General features: G+C 42.0%; 1 protein-coding gene across 4 annotated transcripts in view; it reads right to left on the bottom strand.

Annotated features, from left to right (window-relative positions):
• Window positions 1-23,087, bottom strand: part of Slc35f5 (solute carrier family 35 member F5) — a 34,021-nt gene extending 10,934 nt beyond the window's left edge. The window contains exons 1-10 of one of the 4 annotated variants that reach the window (XM_052200605.1): window positions 22,880-23,087; window positions 21,286-21,376; window positions 21,012-21,153; window positions 16,662-16,805; window positions 14,580-14,642; window positions 11,919-12,000; window positions 10,252-10,442; window positions 8,461-8,542; window positions 6,935-7,022; window positions 3,631-3,695 (exon numbers count right to left, since the gene is read on the bottom strand). In XM_052200605.1, the coding sequence (XP_052056565.1) occupies window positions 3,631-3,695; window positions 6,935-7,022; window positions 8,461-8,542; window positions 10,252-10,442; window positions 11,919-12,000; window positions 14,580-14,642; window positions 16,662-16,805; window positions 21,012-21,153; window positions 21,286-21,376; window positions 22,880-22,985 (1,054 nt within the window). In that variant the 5' untranslated portion in view covers window positions 22,986-23,087. Of the gene's footprint in view, window positions 1-3,630; window positions 3,696-6,934; window positions 7,023-8,460; window positions 8,543-10,251; window positions 10,443-11,918; window positions 12,001-14,579; window positions 14,643-16,661; window positions 16,806-21,011; window positions 21,154-21,285; window positions 21,377-22,451; window positions 22,734-22,879 lie in introns of those variants that run through there. The other 3 variants (XM_052200606.1, XM_052200607.1, XM_052200608.1) reach the window with 3 other exon arrangements.
• Between the last annotated feature and the right edge of the window lie 455 nt (window positions 23,088-23,542).

Below are 23,542 nucleotides of genomic sequence, written 5' to 3'. Positions count from 1 at the left end.
AAACCAACCCAGGATTTAAACAGTTCTCTCCATTCATGAACTCATTCAACAAATCCTACTACATATACTGAGTCTGATAATACATTGATACTAAATAAATGAGTATGCACAAATGAAAAACAAAACTAACTCATTCCATCCAGATCCTTTCACAGGATAGGAAGGGACTGAATATGGATAAACAAATATAAGCAAAAGCATTTGCCTTAGTGACCTAACCAAATAACCACACAAATTCTAACAGTGAAAGTCAGATAAGTAACAGTTTGTCTGTTTTGAAGCACACACTTCCTTTTTCTCTCTACATCACTGATTCTCAACCTTCCTAATAATGGGACCCTTTAATACAGTTCCTCATGTGGTGGTGACCTCCAAACATAAATTTATTTTGTTGATACCTCATAACTGCAGTTTTGCTACCGTTATAAGCCATAATGTATGTGTTTTCTGACTGTCTTAGTGACCTCTGTGAAAGGGTCATTCGACCACCAGCAACTCACAAGTTGAGAAACAGCTGCTCCACCTGGAGCACTTTGACACATGCTATTGTACAATGTAACAGGTGCTTCTTTCCACTCCAAACCCTGCTTGCTCTTGTTCTATCCATCCTTCCATATGACCTCACAGTCTCCACCACCACACTCATAGGGCCCCACCCCTTCCACCTAGCACCCATCTTCTCCTCTGCTAAGTTTCCCATTGAATTGTTTTCTGTTTTAGAGAATGTAACCTTCACTAATGTTAAATACAGTATTACAGGTTAGGGAGATAGCCTACAAGCAAGAGGGCATGAGTTTGAATCCCCATGACCCACATCAAGTCAGACATAGAGGTGCATGCATCTTTAATCCTAGAATTCCTGCAATGAGATGGGGGACAGAGACAAGAGACTCCCATGAAGTTAATAGCTAGCAGCCAGGCATACACAGTGACAAATAACAAAAAAGGCCATTGCAAACACAGAAGAAATCAAGGACCAACACCTGAGGTTGTCCTCTGACCTCCACACAAGCATTGTGTTACAAATGCAGACCCACATGTACACAAAACACACACCAAATATCCAAACAAAGATTAAAAATGTCATTAATTTCTTCTCCAGTGGCTTTATTTTATAGTTCTCATATCTTATTTTAAACCAAGAACTCTTTAAAAACTACAAACATATAATGTATGCATATAATTGGTTGAAAATATACAGTATAATGTGAATCTCACAATGTGTGAATAATTACTGTCTTGATTAATTCATGTTCAATAACCCTTATAAAAAGCCTTCAAAAACAATTCAACAATGTGCCAAGTGACCATACTCAACAGTTTAATCTACTCAAAAGAACAATATTTAAGTCTTTTTTTTATTATTACCAAAAAATTTAAAGCCTGTTAACAAAATCTTGCACTCAAAAAACAAACGTATATTGTGTTTATATACACAAAGTGACTCTGGGTCAGGAAGAAGAGCTATAGTTCAAAGCACAGGTGACTAGGCAGTAACCACAAAGAGTCTAGAGAACACTGCTCTATTCGATGAACTTCAAATATCTGGAGAAGGTAACTAATTTGGGCTCTAGTTACCTTTGTTTTTGCTAAATGTAGGCAGTGCATTAAAATTCACTGTTTTCTGTAACAGTGACTGCTAAGAAAAGGAACAAGAGTGGATGTGAAAATTAGTGAGTAAAAGTAAGAAATGCAGGCATGGGAGAGAGAGCAGAGACTGGGGGAAGGGCCAACCAATAACCAACACACCCAACCTGAGACCTGTCCCGTGGGCAAGCACCAATCCCTGACACTATTAATGACACTCTGCTATGCTTGCAGATAGGAGCATATTGTCCTCTGAGAGGCTCGATCCAGCAGCTGACTTAGACTGATAGAGAAACTCACAGTCAAACAGTGGATGGAGCTTGGGGACTCTTATGAAGAATAGGAGAAAGGATTATGGCCCCTTAGGGGATAGGAACTCCACAGGAAGACCAACAGAATCAACTATCCTGGACCCTTGGAGCTCTCAGAGACTGAAACACCAACCAAAGAACATATACAGGCTGGACCTAGGGCTCCCCATACATATGTAGCAGATGTAAAACCTGACCTTCATGTGGGTCCCAGACAATTGGAATAGCGGCTGTCCCAAAAGCTGTTGCCTGTCCATGACATACGTTCTTCCGGCTGGGCTGCCTTGTCTGGCCTCAGTGGGAGAGGATGAGCCTATCCTCAGAGACTTGAAGTGCTAGGGCTGGGAGAATAACTGGGGGGGGGGGGGGGGCTCCACATGCTCAGAGGAGAAGGTGGGGGAATGGAGAAAGGATTGTGGCAGGGGTTGACCAAAAGGCAGGTAGTAAGTGGGATGTGAAGTGACTAAGTAAAAATAATAATAATATAGAATAAATATTTTTTTAAAACAAGAGAAAACCTTCCTAGATTAGGGAATTAAATCAGCTATAGTCTGACTTCTTATTCTACTTTGAAGATATAGGGACTTATTTTATATCCCACATACATTTTGTACAAAGCTATAATCTTAATACAGTGTGTTTGCAAATTATTGGACTTATGATTAAATAATAAATAGTTCTTACAACTCTCAAAAAAAGGTATGACAACAGGATATTTCTCTAATCTCCAAGTATCTCCCACAAGATGCTTGCTACTTCAACAATTAGTCACCTTGCCCTGGAATACCCTGCCAGACACTGTGTTAGTACCTATATCACTAGCAATGTTAAAGCAATGCCATGGGTCCTCGGAGAAAATGCAGCAACACCAATCACATCAGGAAATAGTGTCAAGATATTTCTACCAATTTGGACAGTGTCAATTTAACTAGAAATAATTCTAGACAAAACCCTACTCAAAGGGAGAAATAGTGTACTAGATAAGTGAGCTGTGACCTCCATAACTGTCAAAGTCATAGAAGACAAATAAGGCTGCATTAGGGCTCCTACTGAAAAGACATTAGGGACCAAGAAAACCAAATAAAAATCAATAAACGATTCCAAGCCACTAAAAACATTGGGAAAAGATGGCTATATTAAAGATGGGTCTATAGCTCATATTAACAAAATTAAGTGCACACTAAAGTAGTAACTGCCCATGAAAGATATAAAAGTAGATGAGAAAATTAGTAGGTAATGTTAACTCTTGATTTTTGTAATTGTTCTGTGGTTATATAAGTTCACATCTGGAGAATTTGGGTGAAGGTCATAAAAGAATTCTATTAACAGTCCTTTTTTTGTATCACTTACAAAGGAAAAGTTAAATTTAAAAAAAAAAAAAACAAACAAACAACTTTTGTAAAAGACCCTGTTACTGGGTCAGCAAAGTGGCTCAGCCAGCAGGGAAGTGCTTGCTTCCAAGCCTGGAAACCTGAGTTCAATCCCTGGGACCCACAGTGAAAGTATAGATTTGATTCCTCTAGGTTGTCCTCTGATCTTCACACATAAGATGTGTGCGTGTGTGCACACACACACACACACACACACACACACATATGCACATACACCCATGAAGTAAATATAATAAAGCTAAGGGCCTGCTAGTGCCCACGCTGTCTGTGCATGTATCTGCATGCACTGCAGTAAGCACAAGGCTTGCCTGAATTCTGCAGCAGAGCAGTTAGGTTCTTACCTATTGTGTCTCTCCCAGCAGACTTTTCAGACCCAGACAGGTTCACCAGCACCACGCCTCCAATGCTGTGAGAACAACACTCATTACTGATGAGCAAAACTGTAAGCTCCTAAGACACTAATCAACTAGATTAAAAACCAAGAACTCTTCTGAACTTTGGGTGCAACTGTCTGAGAATTCAGTGATTTCATTGATGAGTGCTCATGAGCTCATCAGCACAGGACAGTAGAGCTGCACTGACAGCTAATCCTCACAAATGCACACCGATGACTTACAGGAAGCAATTCTTACTACCAGCCCATTTTTCTTGGGAAAACTGAGGCCTGAAGAGGTAAGGTGTCTTGACAAAGACCATATAACAGGAATGGAACACAGATAGCCTGGCCCTGGAGTCCATCATGCTAACACCTTTTAATTAGGGAGAAAGGATAAGTGGTCATCCCTTTGTCAAGCCGTCTTTCAAAGACAGAAAGAAGCCAAATCCATAAAGCTAGAAATGGCACTCTTCCTGCAAGTGAAACCTAAATAGAAAGGCTGTCTTACACATTTGGCCAGTCCTGTGAACCACATGGTTTTAATGGGCAAAAGGAAGACAACTGAATGCTGTTGAGAAGCCAGAGGACATTGATCCATCTAACTGTTACTTGCTGAGAATCTAGAATGAGTAAAACAGTGTGGGAACAAGATGAGTGGCTCTGGTCTCCAAAGAGCCTGCTCGGCCTTTCGACTTCTGGGGAGCTTATATACATATATATATTTATATATGTGTGTGTATATATATATGTATATATATATATAATTATATGTGCATATATGTATATAGTTATTATATGTACATATATGTACATATGTGTACATGTACATATATGTGTATACATACATATACATACACACACACACACACACACATATATATATATATATATATATATATATATATATATATATATATATCCCTAACCCCTAACCCACCCAAAAGACTCTGACTCATTTGAGGAGCTGTAGAGAAAAAGAATATATCTTTCCCTTATGGAATACTATGATTAGATTAAGCAGAACACTCCTTACACTGGACCCTCCTACTCTTAGCATCAGGTTTCCTGCTATAACCACCATCTGGAATAGAGTCAGCTGTTGTTTACTAGTTCCCACAATATAACAGAAACCACTTCTCCATCCAGAGGCTGATGCCATGAAGGTGCCTAAATATACTGAGCACAAGTTGTTCTTTGAAACAGTTTAGAAGTTTGACCTCATCCATCTGCATGACAGTCCCATGGGACAAATTCTACTGTGATCTCCAGTTTGCAGAGGAGGAAGGGCAAGAGGTTTCAAAGTAATGTACAAGATCTCAAAACTAGTAATAGAAGTGGGACTGGATCACAGACAGCGACATTTCTGAGCTCATCAAATGTTTTTCAAGGCTGTAGCTAACTATATCAGGTTCTATGTGCAGTAAAAACAAAAAACAAAAGCAAACCACCTCAATCTCATTGTTTAAGGTCAATCAAAACAAAGTATTAAATAGTGCTTGTTAGAGTATTCTTAAAAGTAAAATTACACAAACAAAATAAGTTTCAATTATCTTAAACTACAGCTCAAACTTCATTTTTTAAAGGACAGAAAGTAACTACCTTTGGCTTGTGGGACATGTGGTTTCTCTTACAACTCTAGTGCCCCATGGCAGCCACAGATAATAAGCAAGTGAATGAAAATGACTGTGTTTCAATAAAGCTTTATTTGTAAGAACTGGCAGGCAGCTGACTTTAGTTTCCTAATTTGAGACAGGGTTTCTCTATATAGTCCTGGCTGTCCTGGAACTCACTCTGTAGACCAGGCTGGCCTCGAACTCAGAAATCCACCTGCCTCTGCTCCCAATTAAAGGTGTGCACCACCACCAGGCTCCTAGTCTCCATTCTTAACATACTTTAACAAGAAGTAATATTCTGTCAAAGTACTTGCAAATTCAGCCCTTTATATCCATTCCCTTCTTCATCACATGATACTAAGTAAAGTTGTATCACATGGTACTGTTAAAACTTAGCGTATACTTCTGGTAAAATTTAAACCCCATTTACTTCTTCAGTATAAATATATTATATTTCCAAAATACAAAGATATGTTTGGTTAAAATACTAGTCATGCATACAAAAGAATATATCCCTGGTAGTTATGAAGACTAAATGTACATTAGTGGGTCAACCAGAGTATCACTGCAACAACCTCATCAGCTTTCCCTTGTGTCTTGTCACAAGCTGTAACACACAATACAACTAGGGCAATCATTTTCTACACTTGCCAAGTTCAAGTCCCTCAGATACTTTATAGATACTGCTCCAAGCTTTATAACAGCAGAAAGCTACAGTCACCTAACTGCAGCAGGGCACAGGGGAAGCAGCAGAACTCCGACTCTGTCTCAGCTACTACTGCTAAAAAAGTTTCATCATTAAGTGCTTCTGTTGCTTCCTTTGCTGTCTCATTTTCCAAAAATAGCAGCTTTGTCAAACTAAAGCATCTCCTTTGAGTACTGTCTACAGAAAAGCCCTCTGCTAGGCTCTTGGCAACACACAGACTATGAAGCCAAGTTTCAGCTTTTAAAAATGAGAAGCCGGGCGATACCAGCTCACAGTTACATATGAAAGCTGGAAATGTAGTTACTAACAATGTGACTGCTGTTCCCTGAGATAAACTTGTCATATGAATTAAACAGAGAGTGAAAGATCACAACAGGCTAAAATAACTGGGAGAGACTCAATTTGGTTTCTAGAAGAAGACAACATAAAAGGGGGATTGTGTCAGGACAGGAGATAGACAACTCATGATTACATTCACTACTAATGTGAAGGTGAGTCCAATACTTAGTAGTTTCTCAGTCGGTGAGAACCACTGAAGGGCACCACAGCTGTCCTGAGATCTTTCCCTCTAGCTACCATAAGGGGCACAGGGCTACCCAGCATGCCCACAGAAAGCCTTCTTTGGTCTCATCTTTCTTTGCTTCTCCATTTTAACATAAATTAAATTGTTCCAACATCATATTTTAAAGACCCTATTTATGTTTGTGTCTACATAGGTGTATGTGTGCATACATACAGGTGTGCACACTTATGTGTAATGAGAGGCCAGAAGAGGGTGTTGGATCTGTCAGAAAAGATACTATAGGCTTTGTGGAACGGTCAGTTTAATGCATGGGTGCTTAAATCTGAATCCCAGTCCTCATGATTGTTCTAGTACACTCTTTTAAGCCATCTTTCCAGTCCAAATACCACATTTCTAAACAGAGTAAACTAGCATATGTTATTCTTACCTTAAAATTACAGCTAGTAGTTTGGAGAGGGTAAATCTGTCTCCACTGTTACTTGGAAATACAGCTGCAAGGATTAATGTAAAAAGTCCTACAGGGAGGAAGAGAAGGACAGGAGAAGCCGGTAAGATTACTTGATGCCCACATTCCTCATCACTAATACCAAGGGTGACATGAGCAAATCACATACCTAACTTTTTTGTTTTCTTTTGGTTTGGTTTGATAACAAAGGATAACTTTGAGACAGGGTTTCCTCCGTGAGCTCCTGGCTGTCCTGGAACTCATTCTGCACATCAGGCTGACCTCAAACTCATGTACATCTGCCTGCCTCTGTCTCCCAAGTGCTGAGAGTAAAGCTGTCTACCACCATGCCGAGTTACATGTTCTTAACTAACTTTGAAGCTAATTGGTTTTTCTAATTTAAACAACTGATACTGCATTTACTTAACTGGAAATGTTCAGAAGTCAGATTAAGAACAGCTTCTAAGCTAAGCCACATTGATTCCAGCAGTACAGATAAGGATAGGCCTACTTATTTTTAAACTAGTCAGGATGAAGTTGAGCCTGCAGAGTAACTCTATGACCTCATCACAGTCATGCCCATGTTCTAAGGTTATTTCCACAGCTTCAAAAATACTTTTTATCTTCCAGATTTGGAAGGTGAGTCAATGTTAAAAATAAAACACCCATTAAAGTGCAAGTTTTAGACATGAAATAAGAGTAGCATTTAACCAAAAGGATCTAGAAAAGGATCTCTGAAAAGGAAAAATGCAGAATAAGACTACCATCAGGGGAGCTAGGCGAGAAGCCCTTCATTCACGGCAGAACAAGAACTACAGAGGGCTGGGCGGTGGTGGTGCAGCCTTCAACGCTAGCACCTGGGAGGCAGAAGTAGGCGGATCTCCGAGTCTGAGGCCAGTATGGTCTACTGAGTGAGTTCCAGAGCAGTCAGGGCTACACAGAGAAACACTGTCATAAAAAAAACAAAAACATAAAAAAACAAAGAAGCCTACTGGGGGTTAAAGGAGGGCGCATACCCAGCAAGCACAAACCTAGAAAATGCTCGTGCATTGCAGGGTAAAAGCCAGAGGGCCATGTATTCACGGGAGAGTGAGCTGCGAGCACGGCAGGTGTGTGCAGGCCCAGGAGTGAGATGCACACTGAACAGGAAGAGCAAGAGCCATCACAGAACGATGAAGTGCTGAGGGACCCGCAACAGTTTAAAGTTCAGGCAGTAGACTATAATCGTGCAAATATGGTTATACATGCCTGTGACCCTGCTTGGAAGACAGGCACAGGCAGGAGGATTGCCACAAGTTCAAAGCCAGCCTGGTCCACACAATGAAACAGCCAGAGCTAAATAGGAAGAGTCTCAGAAACAACCCCTCCCCCACAAAAAGTTAGTTATAATAACTAATGTACAGCAGAACTAAAAACTTAGAAAACAGAACTGTGTCTATATACATACAAATATCACTAGAAATACATGCATCAGTTTATAAAGCAGATTCTGCAGACACACTTCTTACCAGAAGTTGAAGACAAAATATTCACTATGGCAACCTGTGTGTCTGAAAGTGCTTCTTGGTATGACAAATTTGCCAAAAACCACTAAACAAAAAACAAAGAAAAAAGAAAGTGAAACCTCATAAAAATATTTATATCTGTCAATATATGTCAGTCCAATTTATAGTCCCTTCCCCAACCCTCTTAAGCACTGTTATTATATGAGGTTTTTTTTTTAAGATGAATTTATTTATGTATACAATATTCTGCCTGCATGCATGCCTGCAGGCCAGAAGAGGGCAGCAGATCTCATTACAGATGGCTGTGACCAGTAGTTGCTGGGAATTGAACTCAGGACCTCTGGAAGAGCAGCCAGCTCTGAGACATCTCCCAGGCCATCGTTTTCGTTTTTAAGATTAGGAACAGCAATCATGTATATATGTGTGTATCTGTGTGTTGGGGTGTGGGAACTTGCATACAGTGCCAGCAGAGGTGCAAAGAGGATGTCAGATCGCTCAAACTGGAATCAGATGTCTGTGAGCCATCCAACGTAGGCACTAGGAACTAGTCCTCTGCAAGAGCAGTATGTGCTCTTAACCCCAGCCATCTCTCCAGTCCCCATAAATGGTTTCAAAACTGTTCTTTGAGAAAAAAAAATCTCAGGCCACACATTAAGACTACGCATTAATAGTCATACCTAAGATCCTGCTAACTCATTCTCTGAAGACACTAAGCCAGACACAGAGGCACCAACCTGTGATCCCAGCATTCAGGATTGTAAGATTACAAGTTCCACAGGTTGAAGACTAGCCCATGCTCAAGCTCTCAAGAGACAATTTACATTAAAGTGCAATAGAAATAAATAAAAATTTGCACATACTGCTCACACATATATGCACATACACATATAATTTAAAAAACATCAGTATTCAGAGATTTTGTGTGTGTGTGTGTGTGAAAAGGTAACGGTGAGATTGAATATCAATTTAACTTTAGCATTTGCTTATTCATGCACTGATTGAGCTTCATTAGGTTCATCTAAGCTAAATTCAAATGTTGGGAAACTTCCATTGAAGCACACGGGCCCTGGGAAGATGGTTAGTGGGTGAGAGTGCTTGCCACGCAGGCCTTTGGACCTGAGTTCAGATTCCACATTCATGTGAAGGAGCCAAGCACTGCCATACCTACCCCTGCAGTGATGAGTTCCAAAGTTACCAACTGTGTGCTGGTGCGGGTGTGTGCTTGTGCAGGTGCACGCGAAAGCCAGAGAGGAACTGTGGCTCCTCAGGGGCTGCCCCTCATTCACAGGGACAGCTATCTCCACCGCCTGGAACTCACTGAGTGAGCAGGCTAGCTGGTCACCGTCCCTGCCTCCCTAGCACTGGGATTACAAGTGTGCAGCATCCCCCCAGCAGTTTCCAGGGGCCAGCAATGGAGGTCAGCTCCTTGTGCTCACGAGGTAAGCACTTTACCTGCTCAGTTTGACATTCTAACACCCCAGTGTTCCAGACAGCAATTAAAAGAAAAAAAATCAAAAGCTCTAGTAGCTTTACATTTGAATGCTGCATTGCCAGTATGTGCACCATCTTAAATAAGGAAGAAAGAAAACAGGGCAGGATGGCTCAGCAGGCGAAGCAGTGCCACGCTGGCCTGACAACCTGAGTTCAGTCCCAGAACACACACAAATGTGGAAGGACATAGTGACTTCCTCAAGGTGTCCTCTGACCTCCACATGCATGCTATAGAGCCCCTCGCTCTCCCACCCACACAGCACACACATGCACAACAGTAACAAATCTTAAAAAGACACTTACCACAAAGCAAAAAAAAAAGCTAATTTTTGCTACTTGGGTTGCAGTCAATTTCCCCACAGTCTTCAGTATGGATTCTTGGTCTTTCACAGTGGGATAAGACATCCGAGACAGCTTGGCCTCTAACGCATGGCTTGATGGGAGTTGTCGAATCTCCATGATATTGCTGAATCTTACACGGGACTTCTTGGGAGCTAAAACAGAAAACAATAAGAAACATTAAATGTGCCCTCAGATCCAACAAAAATTAAACAGAATGTTTAATTTCATGATAAATGCAGAGTATTCCATTCACTCAAGATCAAAGTAAAACAATACAGATACTAGTTATATTATTACCAGGGCAGCTTTGCTTAGTCAAAAGAACTAATAGAAAAAAATGATTTACTCTATAAAATGTTTTAAAGAGTTGAAATAGGGTAAGCAAGATGGTTCAGTGGGTAACCCCACCATCAAGTCTGGTGACCTGAGTTTGATCCCCCAGGTCCCACATGGTGGAAAGAAAGAATTGACTCTTATAAGTTGTACTCTGGTCTCTATAAAGACATACAAAATACATTTTAAGAGTAATTTTAAAAATTTAAGCAGCCTAAATTATTAAAATGCCTACAAGATGTTTACAGTAGTATATATACATGGCCACCTGGTTCAGGATTTTACTATGCTTAGTATTTTAGCATTTACACTAAAACATTATTTTGATTATTCTTCATGGCTAGCTAATTTGTGAGAACTGTTTTCCAAGACAAGCATTCAGAACATTTCTCTGCAGTCTCAGGCCTTGCAAAGGAAGCAACAGATGAACATTGCCTTATACTAGGCTGACATTCTGAAATAACTCACAGTGGTGGCGGTGGCAGCACGGGCCTTTAATCCCACCACTCGGAAGGCAGAGGCAGGTAAATCTCTGAGATCAAGGCCAGCCTGGTCTACACAGCAAGTTCAGAGCAGCCAGGGCTACACAGAGAAGCCCTGTCTCAAAAAACCCAAAAAAACAAACAAAACAAAATATCCCAAGAAAGCCACAAAACCAGCAAAACTCTTACAATGTTTGTATTGTATTTGGGTATTTAAGGACATATTTACGAGAATATTGCTCATTTAAGTAAACAGAGAGAGAGAGAGAGAGAGAGAGAGAGAGAGTGCAATTGGGATTGCGGCTCCATTGTACTTGACTAGCTAGGCTCCTGGGTTCCATCCCCCTGCACTGACTAAAACAAGCATGACAGATATGCCTAGAATCCCAGCATTCAGGATGTACAGATGGGCCACCAGAAGTTCAAGATCATCCTTGGCACATAGTACAATTGAGCTAGCCTAGGCTACATGAGATCCTGTCTCAAAGGAAAATAAATACATAATTAATATATGTATAAGTATTTTCACATGATGTAGAGATGATGATGATGATGATGATGATGATGATGATGATGATGGAGAAAGAAAAAGAAACCATGGCGTTTCCTGATATTTGGAAAATACTTCCAGTTGAATTAATACAGAAAGTATACTGTATCTGACCCACAATCCAGTGACACTCGGGAAGACTGAAGGCCACATCAGTGCCCACAGCAGTCAAGGCACCATGTGAACCCCGTGGACCTACAGAGGCTCAAGGCAAGTTCTCACTCTCCTCTCACTCGCAAGCATGGACCCTAAACTTAACTCACTTTTTTCGGTCCCAATGTTTGTGCTCTCGAGCCTCTCACTCGGAAGATCATGGAACTTCACAGGAACATAAAGAGGTTCACTCTAGAATGCAATGTGAACAGAAACAAACATAAGCAGCAAAACCCAAAACCCATCGACTGGGTAGAATTGAAGTGCAAGGCCCACAGACACAGGATCCATCATGACTTGGCTTGTCCAACACAGCTATCTACTCAGCACCTCCTCCCCAAAGACTGGGAAAGGAAACCCAACCAGTCCTCATAGGCACAAAAGAATCACTTTAAAGTAGAAATGTCAGCCCTGAGACAGCTCAACAGGCCAAAGTACTTTCTGTGTGAGCCTGATTTGGTGGCTTGAATAAGCTTGGCTCAGGGAGTGGCACTATTTGGGGGTGTGGCCTTGTGGGAGGGAAGTGTGTCATTGTGGGTGTGGGATTTAAGACCTTCCTCCTAGCTTCCTGGGAGCCAGTCTTCTGTTTGCCTTCTGAACAAGATGTAGAACTCTCAATTCCTTCTCCAACACCATGTCTGCCTGGGTGCTGCCATGCTGCCTGTCTTGATGACAATGGACTGAATCTCTGAACCTATAAGCCAGCCCCAATTAAATGCTGTCCTTTATAAGAATTGTCTTGGTCATGTTCACAGCAGTAAAACCCTAACTAAGACACCTGACAAGCTTCAGGCCCTGAAATCCACAGTAAAAGGAAAAGAACCAACTCTCTCAAACTGTCCTCTAAGCTCCCCAGGAACATACACACGTGCCTCAACACTCCCTCAACTACTACTACTACTACTACTGCTGCTGCTGCTGCTGCTGCTGCTGCTGCTACTACTACTACTACTAATAATAATAATAATAATAATAATAAAATTTAAAGTTTAGAAATGAAAAGTGGTATCTTTCGCACATTCTGAGAACTAATGCCTCTGTATCACAAAACAAGCCTCTTTCAGGCAACAGAAAATGTCCTGCCTCTTTTCATTCTTCAGATACACTCAGCTGGAAGAATGTCCTGCCACCTGGGCAGCTGAGGAGGAAGGAAGATGGAGCCAGCTCATGCAACCGTGTGAACCCTTCCCTCTCCCGGCAAACAAACCAGAACAAAATCACTTTGAACACTTCCTAAACAGGCACTGTCCTAAGTCCTATGAATGGGAGTGCCTAAATCAAGTTTCTTCCCCTAAGAGTCATGCAGTCCAATGGGAAAGGCAACTAAGGAACAGATATTTAAAGATATAGTATATCTATATTTGTCAAATATACATACAGAAGATTACTATACATAAGATTCAATAACAACAACTACTTGGTGGCGGGGCAAGGGTACAGGATATGCACGTCTGTGTGTGGGTACAGGATGTGTGTGTATGTCAGGGTATGGTATATACGCATCTGTGTGTGGGTACAGGATGTGCGTGTATGTGAGGGTATGGGATATGCACGTCTGTGTGTGGGTACAGTATGTGTGTGTATGTGAGGGTATGGGATATACGCATCTGTGTGTGGGTACAGGATGTGTGTGTATGTGAGGGTATGGGATATACGCATCTGTGTGTGGGTACAGGATGTGCGTGTATGTGAGGGTATGGGATATGCACGTCTGTGTGTGGGTACAGGTGTGGAGGCCAAAGGTCAACGGCAGTTGCTAGTTCTCAGGAGCTGTCCACCTGGCTTTTGAACTCTTTCACTGGGACCTGGCGCTCACCATTAGGCGGGCTGGTCACTAAGCCCCAGCTGACTTCCTGCCTCTGCCCCTCAGTGCTGGGATCACAAACTCCTGTTGTCACACCTGGCATTCTATGTAGGCGTTGAAGGCTGAACTCAGGTGTTCATGCTTGCGTGGCCAGGGCTGCAGCAACTGAGCTACCACCTGAATCCCACATCAACAATTCTTGAAAACATTTTAAATGATTAAAAGATGGGGAGAAAATCTGCTACAAATTAGTTCCTAAAAAACAGCTAAAATGTCTTTCTCATTAGTCAAGGCAAATGATCTCAGACAATAAGCATCTCTTTCTCCAAGTCTCATAAAGTCTTCAAAATATCTTCACATAAACGGAATATGTATATACAAAATAGTTTAAAACTCAGATAAGCAAACAACAACAATAGCACAAGAGCCATATTAAAACTTGTACTAGAAGGGCTCAGCAAGTAATAAGTTTCATCCTCAGAATTCAGACAGTAAAACAGATAAATGACTCCCACAAGCCATTCTCTAACGTGCACATACACACTGTGGCACACATATGCACATGTACACACAAACAAAATAGTTACATAGTTGTTAAAAGCAAGCGAAGAAGCAGTGCAAGAGAAGTGAATGAATGATGTGCCCATCCTTAGTGTCGAGCACCAACACGTGCTTCCTAATGGCAATGATAATTTGAAATAAGCATTCAAATAATTTGAAAGTTGGTAGAAATCCAGGCCTGACCTGGACTTTATTCTTTTCCTTCTGTAGCTAACTTCTCCCTCCCTCTCTCTCAGAGGCCTGGCCTGCTTACCCATAACCCCTCAGTCTCCCTAACGGAAGGAAGTGTCAAAATGATTCTCTCAGAGAGCACACAATACATAGCTGTATCTCTCATATAAGCAGGGCAGCATCAAAGCTGTCTGGACTCTTCCTGCTATGGCTAAATGTGAAAGGCAGCACTTACCAAAGAACTACTCAGACTTGTATCTGTTGTGCAAGCAGCGAAGTAACCTTCAGCATCTGCAAACTAAATGCAGAGAACAGGACATCAAATTCACGGAAGCTCGTCAGCACGCCCGACTACTCAGAGATCAAATGAACACAAACTAAAGTCCAGAATAAACTTATGCACATAACTATTGTTCTCAATAACAGCAGCCAATGCCAAGGGTGCAGCCATGCAAAGTAGATCTTATCATCTTGTCTTTCCTGATGAAGAAATCGAGGCTGGCTATTTCATCAAAGTAGGAAAGCCTGGATTAAAAGCTCATGAGTCATGTCGGGCCAAAGCTCAAGCGGGTCCTTCATTACGCTACTGTAATAGTTCACACAGGCAGAGAAAGACGGGCGTTAGTGAAAGAAGACAGCAATCTCCCCGTAGTGTCCTGAGACTGGTGTCTAACAGAGCTAGGGACCGCCTGGCCCACACTGTAGAGCTACTTAACACTGTGAAAGTACAGCTCCACTTCAGACCCCTGCTACCCTACCAAGAAACTACGACTTAAGCCCACAGAAACTAACAGAAAAGTAGATCGTAGCTGCTGGTGACTAGGAAGGGAAAACCAGGGGTGCTTTTCCCTTTTCTTGTGTTCTAATAAAACTATATTAAAGAGGATATTTGAGAGGTTAGAGAGATTAGAAATTCTTACTTAATAAGCACAAAGTTTCTGTTTGGAATGACAAAAAAAAGTCCTAGAGATGGACAGTGTACAGCAAAGCACTGAGTGCCACTAAACTGCACATGAAACAACTGGTCCAAATAGTAAATTTGATATTACATATACTTGCAATAATAAGAAGAGAAGGAAATCACTAAAAGTTGATCTTACTTATATTTACTACAGGAGTGGAAAAAGAGAAATTGTTTTTAAAGAATGACTAGAAATGACAGTTTTATACTCTTCTCAAAATTGTAAGGTGTCTATTACACAGAGGTAAGTTGCTACATACACGGCCATATTTATCAACACTGTAAATGAGCGCCTTACAAAGCATCACTGAAAGAATCTTATTTGATTGGCCAAATATCCGACATCCAGAATAAAAGTTTTTCACTTAATGTATGAAACTGAATTAGGTCGTTTTCCAGTTCACTTTACAGCTCATTACATGACTCGTCCAAACTGCAAATGACTGAAGACATTATATACTGTTCCTCTGCCTTCCTTTCTTCACCTCCCCTTAGACGTTGATGTAGTCTACTTCAGTAATCATTAACAACTCAAAGATGCCAAAACAAAAGGGACAGAAAGTGACATACACTTTTAATTCCTTATAATATATCCTACAGTCATGTTGGAAGAACAGGTTTGAATGTTTAGACATAAGCTGAAGAGGTGAGTTAATGATTAAAAGTGCTTTCTCCAGAACCATGAGGATGGGAGTTCAGATCTGAGCACCATAACAGGTAAGGCTTCTCAAAAACTCTTGTTAACTCCAGCTCTGTGCGACGGGACACCTGACCTCTGTGCATGTACACCTGACAAATGTATGCATTGCTCCTCTCCCTCAATCTCTGCTTCTGTCTCTCTCTCTCTCTCTCTTTTTCTGTCTTTCTATATTTCTGTTTCTTTTTCACAGATACACACAAATAATATGCATCTTAAAAATAAAATTTTAGTCTTTTTTGGGGGAGGGGGTGTTGGTTGGATTTGGTTTTTGTTTTTTCAAGACAAGGTCTCTAGACACGCCCATCTTTCTCTGCCTGTGTGAACTGTTACAGTGGTGTAATGAAGGACCCGCTTGAGCTTTAGCCCGACATGACTCATGAGCTTTTAATCCAGGCTCTCCTACTTTGATGAAATAGCCTTGACTGTCCTGGAACTTGATGTGTAGAACAAGCTGGCCTCAAACTCAGAAATCTGCCTGCCTCTGTTTCTGGAGTACTAGGATTAAAGGTGTACCCATCACTATCTGGCTTCTTTTTTTTTTAAAAAGACTACCATCACATACTCAAATGGACATTTTAACAATCTGACTTTAAGGAAACTTAAATACCACTAAACTTTGAAAATATAATGCTTAACAGACAAAACTGAAAACTTACAAAAGCAGCAGGCTTCCCTCTAAATCCTCTTGTACACTGTTGCCTCCAAGGCTTCCAAATAATGAAGCCCAAAAGATACAGTACAAACATGGATGTTTTCGCAAAGGTGCTGAAGAATGGCTTGTTGTATTGTGTGAAGACATACTGTAGAGAGAAATGTTACACAAACAACCTTAAGAGGTTTAAAGTCTTTCTGCCCATCTCCATCTTGACATATTTAACTTTTAGAAGTCCATATGAGTGGGAAGGCCAAAGGAAAAAACACATGAAGCTCATCTCTGAATACTGTATGTGCCCTGCATACAAGAGGTAATATTGTCAAATGAAGCACCAACAACCATTAAAAAAAAAAGGGCAGGGGTGGGAGTCAGTCCACTGGAAACCTATTATGCAATAGTATCTGTGTTAGGGGTTAAGGAAAGCTAAAGCAGTCTTCCCAGCTCCTGAAGAGGCACATACATGAAGAAATGTGCTAAGTGTCACACAGGAGTTTCAGAGGTCAGGGAAGTTCCAGAGGGAGAAAAGAAAGGTGTAGGGTTATGGAAGTCTCTGTCTGTCTCTGTCTGTCTGTCTCTGTCTCTGTCTCTCTCTCTCTCTCTCTCTGTGTGTGTGTGTGTGTGTGTGTGTGTGTGTCTGTGTGTAGGTACATGTGTTTGTGGGTACACACATGTGTGTGCATGTATATGGAGACCAGATGACAAGCCCCAGTGCCATCTTTCAACATTTCTGTTGTCTAAGCCATGGCCTGTCACTGGCCTAGAACTCACTGAAGAGACTAGGCTGGCCATTGGTGAGTTTTACCTTTTAAATTGTGTGTGTGGTACTGGTCAGCCGATAGCTTGTAGGAGTTGGTTCTCTTGGTTTATTACATGGGTCTCCGGGTTAAAACTCAGGCAGTTGGGCGTAGTGGCAAGCACCTCTATCTACAGAACCATATCCAGCTGACATCACCCAAAATAGCTGTGCAGCCATTATATGCCTCCTGTCCTGATGTCATACAGTACCCAATACTACTAAGATATTCTTGCTCAAGAAATGAACCTAAATCAAGTCCTAACTCCATTTTATATGAAGTAGAAGAACAAATTAAATGACAGGGCAAGGAAGCAATGAGCAAGACCAAGGAGGTGAGGTGTCTCACAGGACGAATGACCTATTTTCTCCACTACACAAAGGAAAAGCAAACAGGGAGTGGCATACAGTTCAGAGCTACAACAAAAGTCTTGTGGATCTGAGCCTAACTGGGTTGTGTGAGTGACCCTGATACATCAGGAACAATGTGACTACGAACTGGTCAGCATGTGATTCTAATAAATGATAGTTCATTTTATTAGATATGGTAATAGCAGCAATTATGCTTTTAAAATAAAAACAATGTGATTTTCAGTGGGATAAGTAGGAAAAAAATGATATAGTGAGAATTTGCATAAACTACTCCAGGAAACAGGGGATGAACATGGTTGATAAGATTAGAAAGACTGACCGCTGTTAAAATGATGAGTCATGGGGATTTATTACACCATTTTAGTCTCTCCTTTTTCATGTGTTTCCAGTGTGTCTGGGCTGTGCATATGTATATTGGCACTTGTGTGAACAGGTGCATATGCAGATGACTGAAGCTGACATTCCACATCTTTCTCCATTCCTGACTATTTATGGAGGGAAGGTCTCTCACTGAACCTATAGCTTGCCAATTCCAGTGAGTCTAACTAGCCAGTTTGTTCCTGGGATCCCAGGCCTCTATTTCCTGGGTGCTGGAATTACAGGAGGACACCACACCTGTCTGGTTTTTACATAGGTTCTAAGGATCCAAACTCTGGCCGTCTTGCTTATAGGGCAAACACTGTCCTGAAGTCTGGTATGTTTACCTGGCTGAAGATTTAAAACTATTATATATGCTCTAAAATAACAAGCTTATAATTTTTTCACTAAAGCATGTTATATGTTTAAAAGCTAATTTCTTTCCTAGCTCTTTTGTGGTATAATGACAGATGAAAACTACAGCCCTGTACAGTGGAGACACTCATATAGAGTCCCAGTACATAAGAGGAAATGGTGTGGACTAAAGAGGGAATTCCAGACCAGCCTGGGCTACACAGGAGGAAACTGTCAAAAGAAAATACTGAAAACTGAATATGCAAAAATCACCCTAAAACATTTATTCTGCATACAATATAATGGTTCAATAACTTTCCTAACTTTTGGATATATGGATATATCCATATAATTATAATTTAATATATATCCATATCCAAATTAATATCCATAAATTATAATTTAATCTACTGCTTCCATGTTCTAAATCCTTCCTTTGGGCAGGAGTAGGACAGGAGTATGGGTGACAGAGTCTCACTGTAGGCAGAAACTCACTATGTAGACCAAGTGATGTGGGAACTCAGAGAGATATCTCTGCCAGTCTCTGCCTCCGGAGTACTGGGATCTAAAAGCATGCTTAGCCTTGTTCAAAAGCTTTTTATCTGATGAACAAAACAATTTACTTAATGCTTCAAAATCTAAGAGTTAGTTAGTTTTAGGAGCCCATCAACATGAAAGATATTTCTCTGAAGCAAAATTATGGAATGTTAATCTAAAAGGAGATTACAGAAGAGTTTTCAAGTAAAAAAAAAAAAAAAAACACAAAGTGTCTGTGGTATTCCAGAGCCAAATCTCAGAAGGGCAAAAATGTATTTACTCACAAGATATAATGGCAAATATTGACTTAGCTACAATGTGAGATCCAAAATATCAAATGGCCTGTTCTGACATTTAAAGCCATTTTATAAACATAAGTTTCCTCATAGATATTTCCTTATGACTGCAATATGTGAAGCCCAAGTGATTAATTCTGAAAATAAAACTTGTGATAGCCAGATGGCTCAGTAGGTAATGGGTCTTGCTGCCAACCCTAATAACATGAATTTGATCCCTGGATCCATGGACTCCTGGATCCACATAATTGAAGGAGAAAACAGACTTCCACAAGTTGCCCTCTGAACAAATAAACAGAATAAACAAAAGCACCCTAAAATACATATTCTGTGTACAACATAATGCTTCAATAACTTTTCTAACCTTTATATATAAATTGCTAAATTATAATTTAATCTACTGTTTTCCGTGTTCTAAATCTGTGGCACGCATGTGCATGCATGCATCTAAATTAATAAGTAAATAAATAAATGTAATAAAAACTATAAATGACAAAATTGTTATCTTCTTACAAAGATCATTAATGAAAAAGTATACAAATTCGAAGTAAAATTTACTTATAAACGCAAAGTACCATACTACTACCAATGAGACATCACTTAACAAAAAGGTTAACTGAAGTCAAACACAGTGATTTTGATAAAAAAAATGTGTGACTCAGTAAACACACAAATGTGGATTGACCAGTGTATGCATGTGGATAACAGTGACTTGTACATGAAAAATCTGATGACTTATGTTTACTTTTCCAAAAATACCCTCTTTTTCAAATTTATTCTTATGTAGCAAGAATCTACTAAGCTGTATACCCAGACCCTTACTTTCTACTGTTCCTCAATGTTAAAATATATACTATTAAAAAAAATAGTATTTATGAAAAAATAAATTCAATTTTGACTAAAACAAAAACTACCTTTATGTAATAAGAAAATATATTCTGAGATTCTACAAATGTGAGAGAGCTGTAGGTAGGACTGTAGAAGTGTGAGAGAGCTGTAGGCAGGACTGTGGAAATGTGAGAGAGCTGTAGGTAGGACTGTAGTAGTGTGAGAGAGCTGGAGGTAGGACTGTAGAAATGTGAGAGAGCTGTAGGTAGGACTGTAGAAATGTGAGAGAGCTGTAGGTAGGACTGTAGAAATGTGAGAGAGCTGTAGGTAGGACTGTAGAAATGTGAGAGAGCTGTAGGTAGGACTGTAGAAATGTGAGAGAGCTATAGGCAGGACTGTAGAAATGGCTCCATTGTGCAAAGAGCTTAGTATTCCTTCAGAGTTCAGTCCCCAGGACCCATGACAGGTGGCTCACAGCTGCATCTGAGTTCCAAAGACTCAGATGCCCCCTTCTGGCCTCCACAGGCACATGTACACACATATACATATATAAACACACACACACACACAAAGGTTTTGTAACTTCAGGAAACAACAAAGAACATCATGTCAATTTTCACTTGAAATGACACTTATTCAGTGCCAAAGAAAAACAAAGAATTCAACCATATTTAAAACACTGATGTTAGCCACATGAGGCACTAACAGAGACATACTAGTTTGACAATACATGTTATCCTACATCATTAGTAAAATGCTAGAGGTCAGTGTTGATTCTATTACAGTGCAGCATCACTGGTAGCGAAGTACCTACCGAGGTGAGTTCTGAGGATGCCACCCATATCACATCAACCAGCAGGAGAATCACTATCCCCAGAGCCATTCGCCTGCGCTGACTGAAGCCGCTGCTCTGGGAATTCACACGGTTCATGATAAATACATAAACCATTTGCAGTCTGTTAATTTAGAAAACAGAGAGATCTCATTAAAGCTTCTTTCAGAAGAACCACATAAAAATTAGAAATCCAGTCCATGGAAACAGGAGGCATTTGCTAGTAGGCGATGCTTTTGATAAAGTGAGAATTTACCTTGTTGCAAGGGCTTCTCTGAGATGCTCAAATGCAATGCCTGCAAAACGGGCAGATATCAGTCTAAATGGAGGTGAAGAACTCAGCCCACCTAAAACACCACCACAGAAATAATGCTTAGGGAAAGTTCAAGTGTAAAATCACATCTTTTTCACTCTTCACCTTCAAAGACTATCAAAATGTATTCAACAGAAGCCACACTGGAGACATGAAGCTAAGTAGGGTAATGCTCACCTAGCATGCATGAGTTCTTGGGTTCTGTCCCAGTCACTTCCCAAACTGGGTGCAGAGGCACATGCCTATAAATTCTAGCACTTGGGAAGTAGGGGGATGGGAGAATCAGAAGATCAAATCTTCTGATTTGATTTCAAAAAGGTTAACTGAAGTCAAACACTTCAGTTTTGAATACATAGTGAGTTAGAATACCAAGTGAGTTAGAGGCCACAGGAGACCATATCACAAAATAATAACAACAAAACCAAACCAAACAAGAAACACCAGGCTAGGGGTGTAGCTTAATTGGGAGAGTGCATGGAGCCCTGAGTTCAATGGAACCAGTGCATAAACCAGGTGTACTGGTGCATGCCTCTAAGGCAGAACACAAAAGTTCAAGGTTATCCTTGGCTACAAGTGATTTTGAGACCAGTCTGGGATACAGGAGACCTGTCCCCAACCCACCAACCCCCACTGCACCCCCAAGAAAAAAAGATTATACTCAAAGAGGTCCTGGGTAGCAGGCAGGGGAAAAAAACATTCCGCATATGGCACATTAAAGAGTGTCATAAAACAGATCCTCGAAGTCTCATAAAACAGAACTCTCTAGATTCTTCTTACAGGGCATCCGCCCCTGGCAGTCTAGACACGCGCGCGCGTGCATCAAAAAAAAAGTGTCCTTATCCCCCATCTCCAGGGGATTTGGCACGCAGACAGGAAGTGATGTGCGAGGTTCCACTCACCCCACGTGAGGACCAAGATCATCCTCGCTCCCCACCCGCCCAGTCACTACACCCCTGCTGCAGTCCAAGAGGACGACAGAAAACAGCTGGGACAGGGAAGCCACCCCTGGGTAAGGAAAAGCCGTGAGGAAAGCCCAGCCTCTTGCCTCGAGAGGGGCGAGAGGACTCTGACCCGTCCTCCTGGGCCGCAGATGCCGGCCCACTGCCTACCTGGCCTTCCTGCCCCTCGATGGAGTCGTGGCGGCACCATGAGCGGCCCCGGCCCGGCCCGCCGCCCAGAGCCGCCGCCTCACACCGCACGCACAGACCCCTGCATCATGCCGCGCGGCAGGCCTAACTTCAGAAGCTGCGCTGCCCCTCGGCTCAGGGCCGCGGCTGTCACAGCACTCGGCCCCGACGGAGGGGAGTGACCCAGGCCACCGAACCGCGCTGGCAGCGAGAGTCCTGGAGGCCCGGATTGCGGCCGCGGCCCAGGCCCCGCCCCCGGCCGGTCGGCCAGCCAGGCCACGCCCACTGCTGGCCAAACAAGCCCATCCCGCAGCTGGCCAACCGGCAGGCCCCGCCTCCTGCCCGTCAGCCACCAATTAACTAGGCTACGCTGCGCGATTCCAGTCAAGCTCCAGCCCTGGATAGCGAACCTGGCCGCACGTCCCGGTACACAGGAACTGCTCCAGGCACCCTGGACCCCGTCCTGGAGACTCTAGGCTCCCAGCTTGTCCACCAACTAGGTGACATCCTCCCCATCACTCAGTGAGTCAACCGGTCAAGCTCAGCTGTCAGTTTGTCCATCCGGGTTCCTCCCCGAGTTGACAATCCCGACCCTAGGCCTGGGTGGTCAACCCAGAGCCCCGCCCCCAGACAGCCCGGCAGGCCCCGCCCCTGCCCAGTCAGCTTCTGCGGTCCCGCCCCCTAGCTCCAAGAGGGCCGGCGCGCGGGTTACGTCACACTGGGCGCGACTTCGGACCCGCGGAGAGCACGTCTCCAAGTTGAAGTTGCGGTAGTGTGGACTCCAGCCGCTAACCGGCTTTCGACTTGGACGCGCGACGGTGCCGCGAAGGAAAAGACTAAGGAAGAGAGCGGATGGAAGAAGGCGGGGATGTCTAGGAGAGGGAGAGCCCAGCCCTGGCAAGGCTGCCAGACTTCCCCACAGCCCCGCCCTGAAGCGAAAGCTGACTGCACCATTTCCTCCAAAGTTTAAGTTAGCATTTTCCTGTATCCCTTTCTAAAAACAGGCAGCGTAGCTTGGCACCCGCCGGATTCCTAGATAGTTTTTTGTCCATAAACTTCATTTTTGCAGTTAG

This window comes from Apodemus sylvaticus, chromosome 12 (assembly GCF_947179515.1).
Source record: "Apodemus sylvaticus chromosome 12, mApoSyl1.1, whole genome shotgun sequence".
Classification (NCBI taxonomy): domain Eukaryota; kingdom Metazoa; phylum Chordata; class Mammalia; order Rodentia; family Muridae; genus Apodemus; species Apodemus sylvaticus.
Note: the sequence above shows the minus strand (reverse complement) of the source record. Positions and strands in the feature narration are given on the sequence as shown.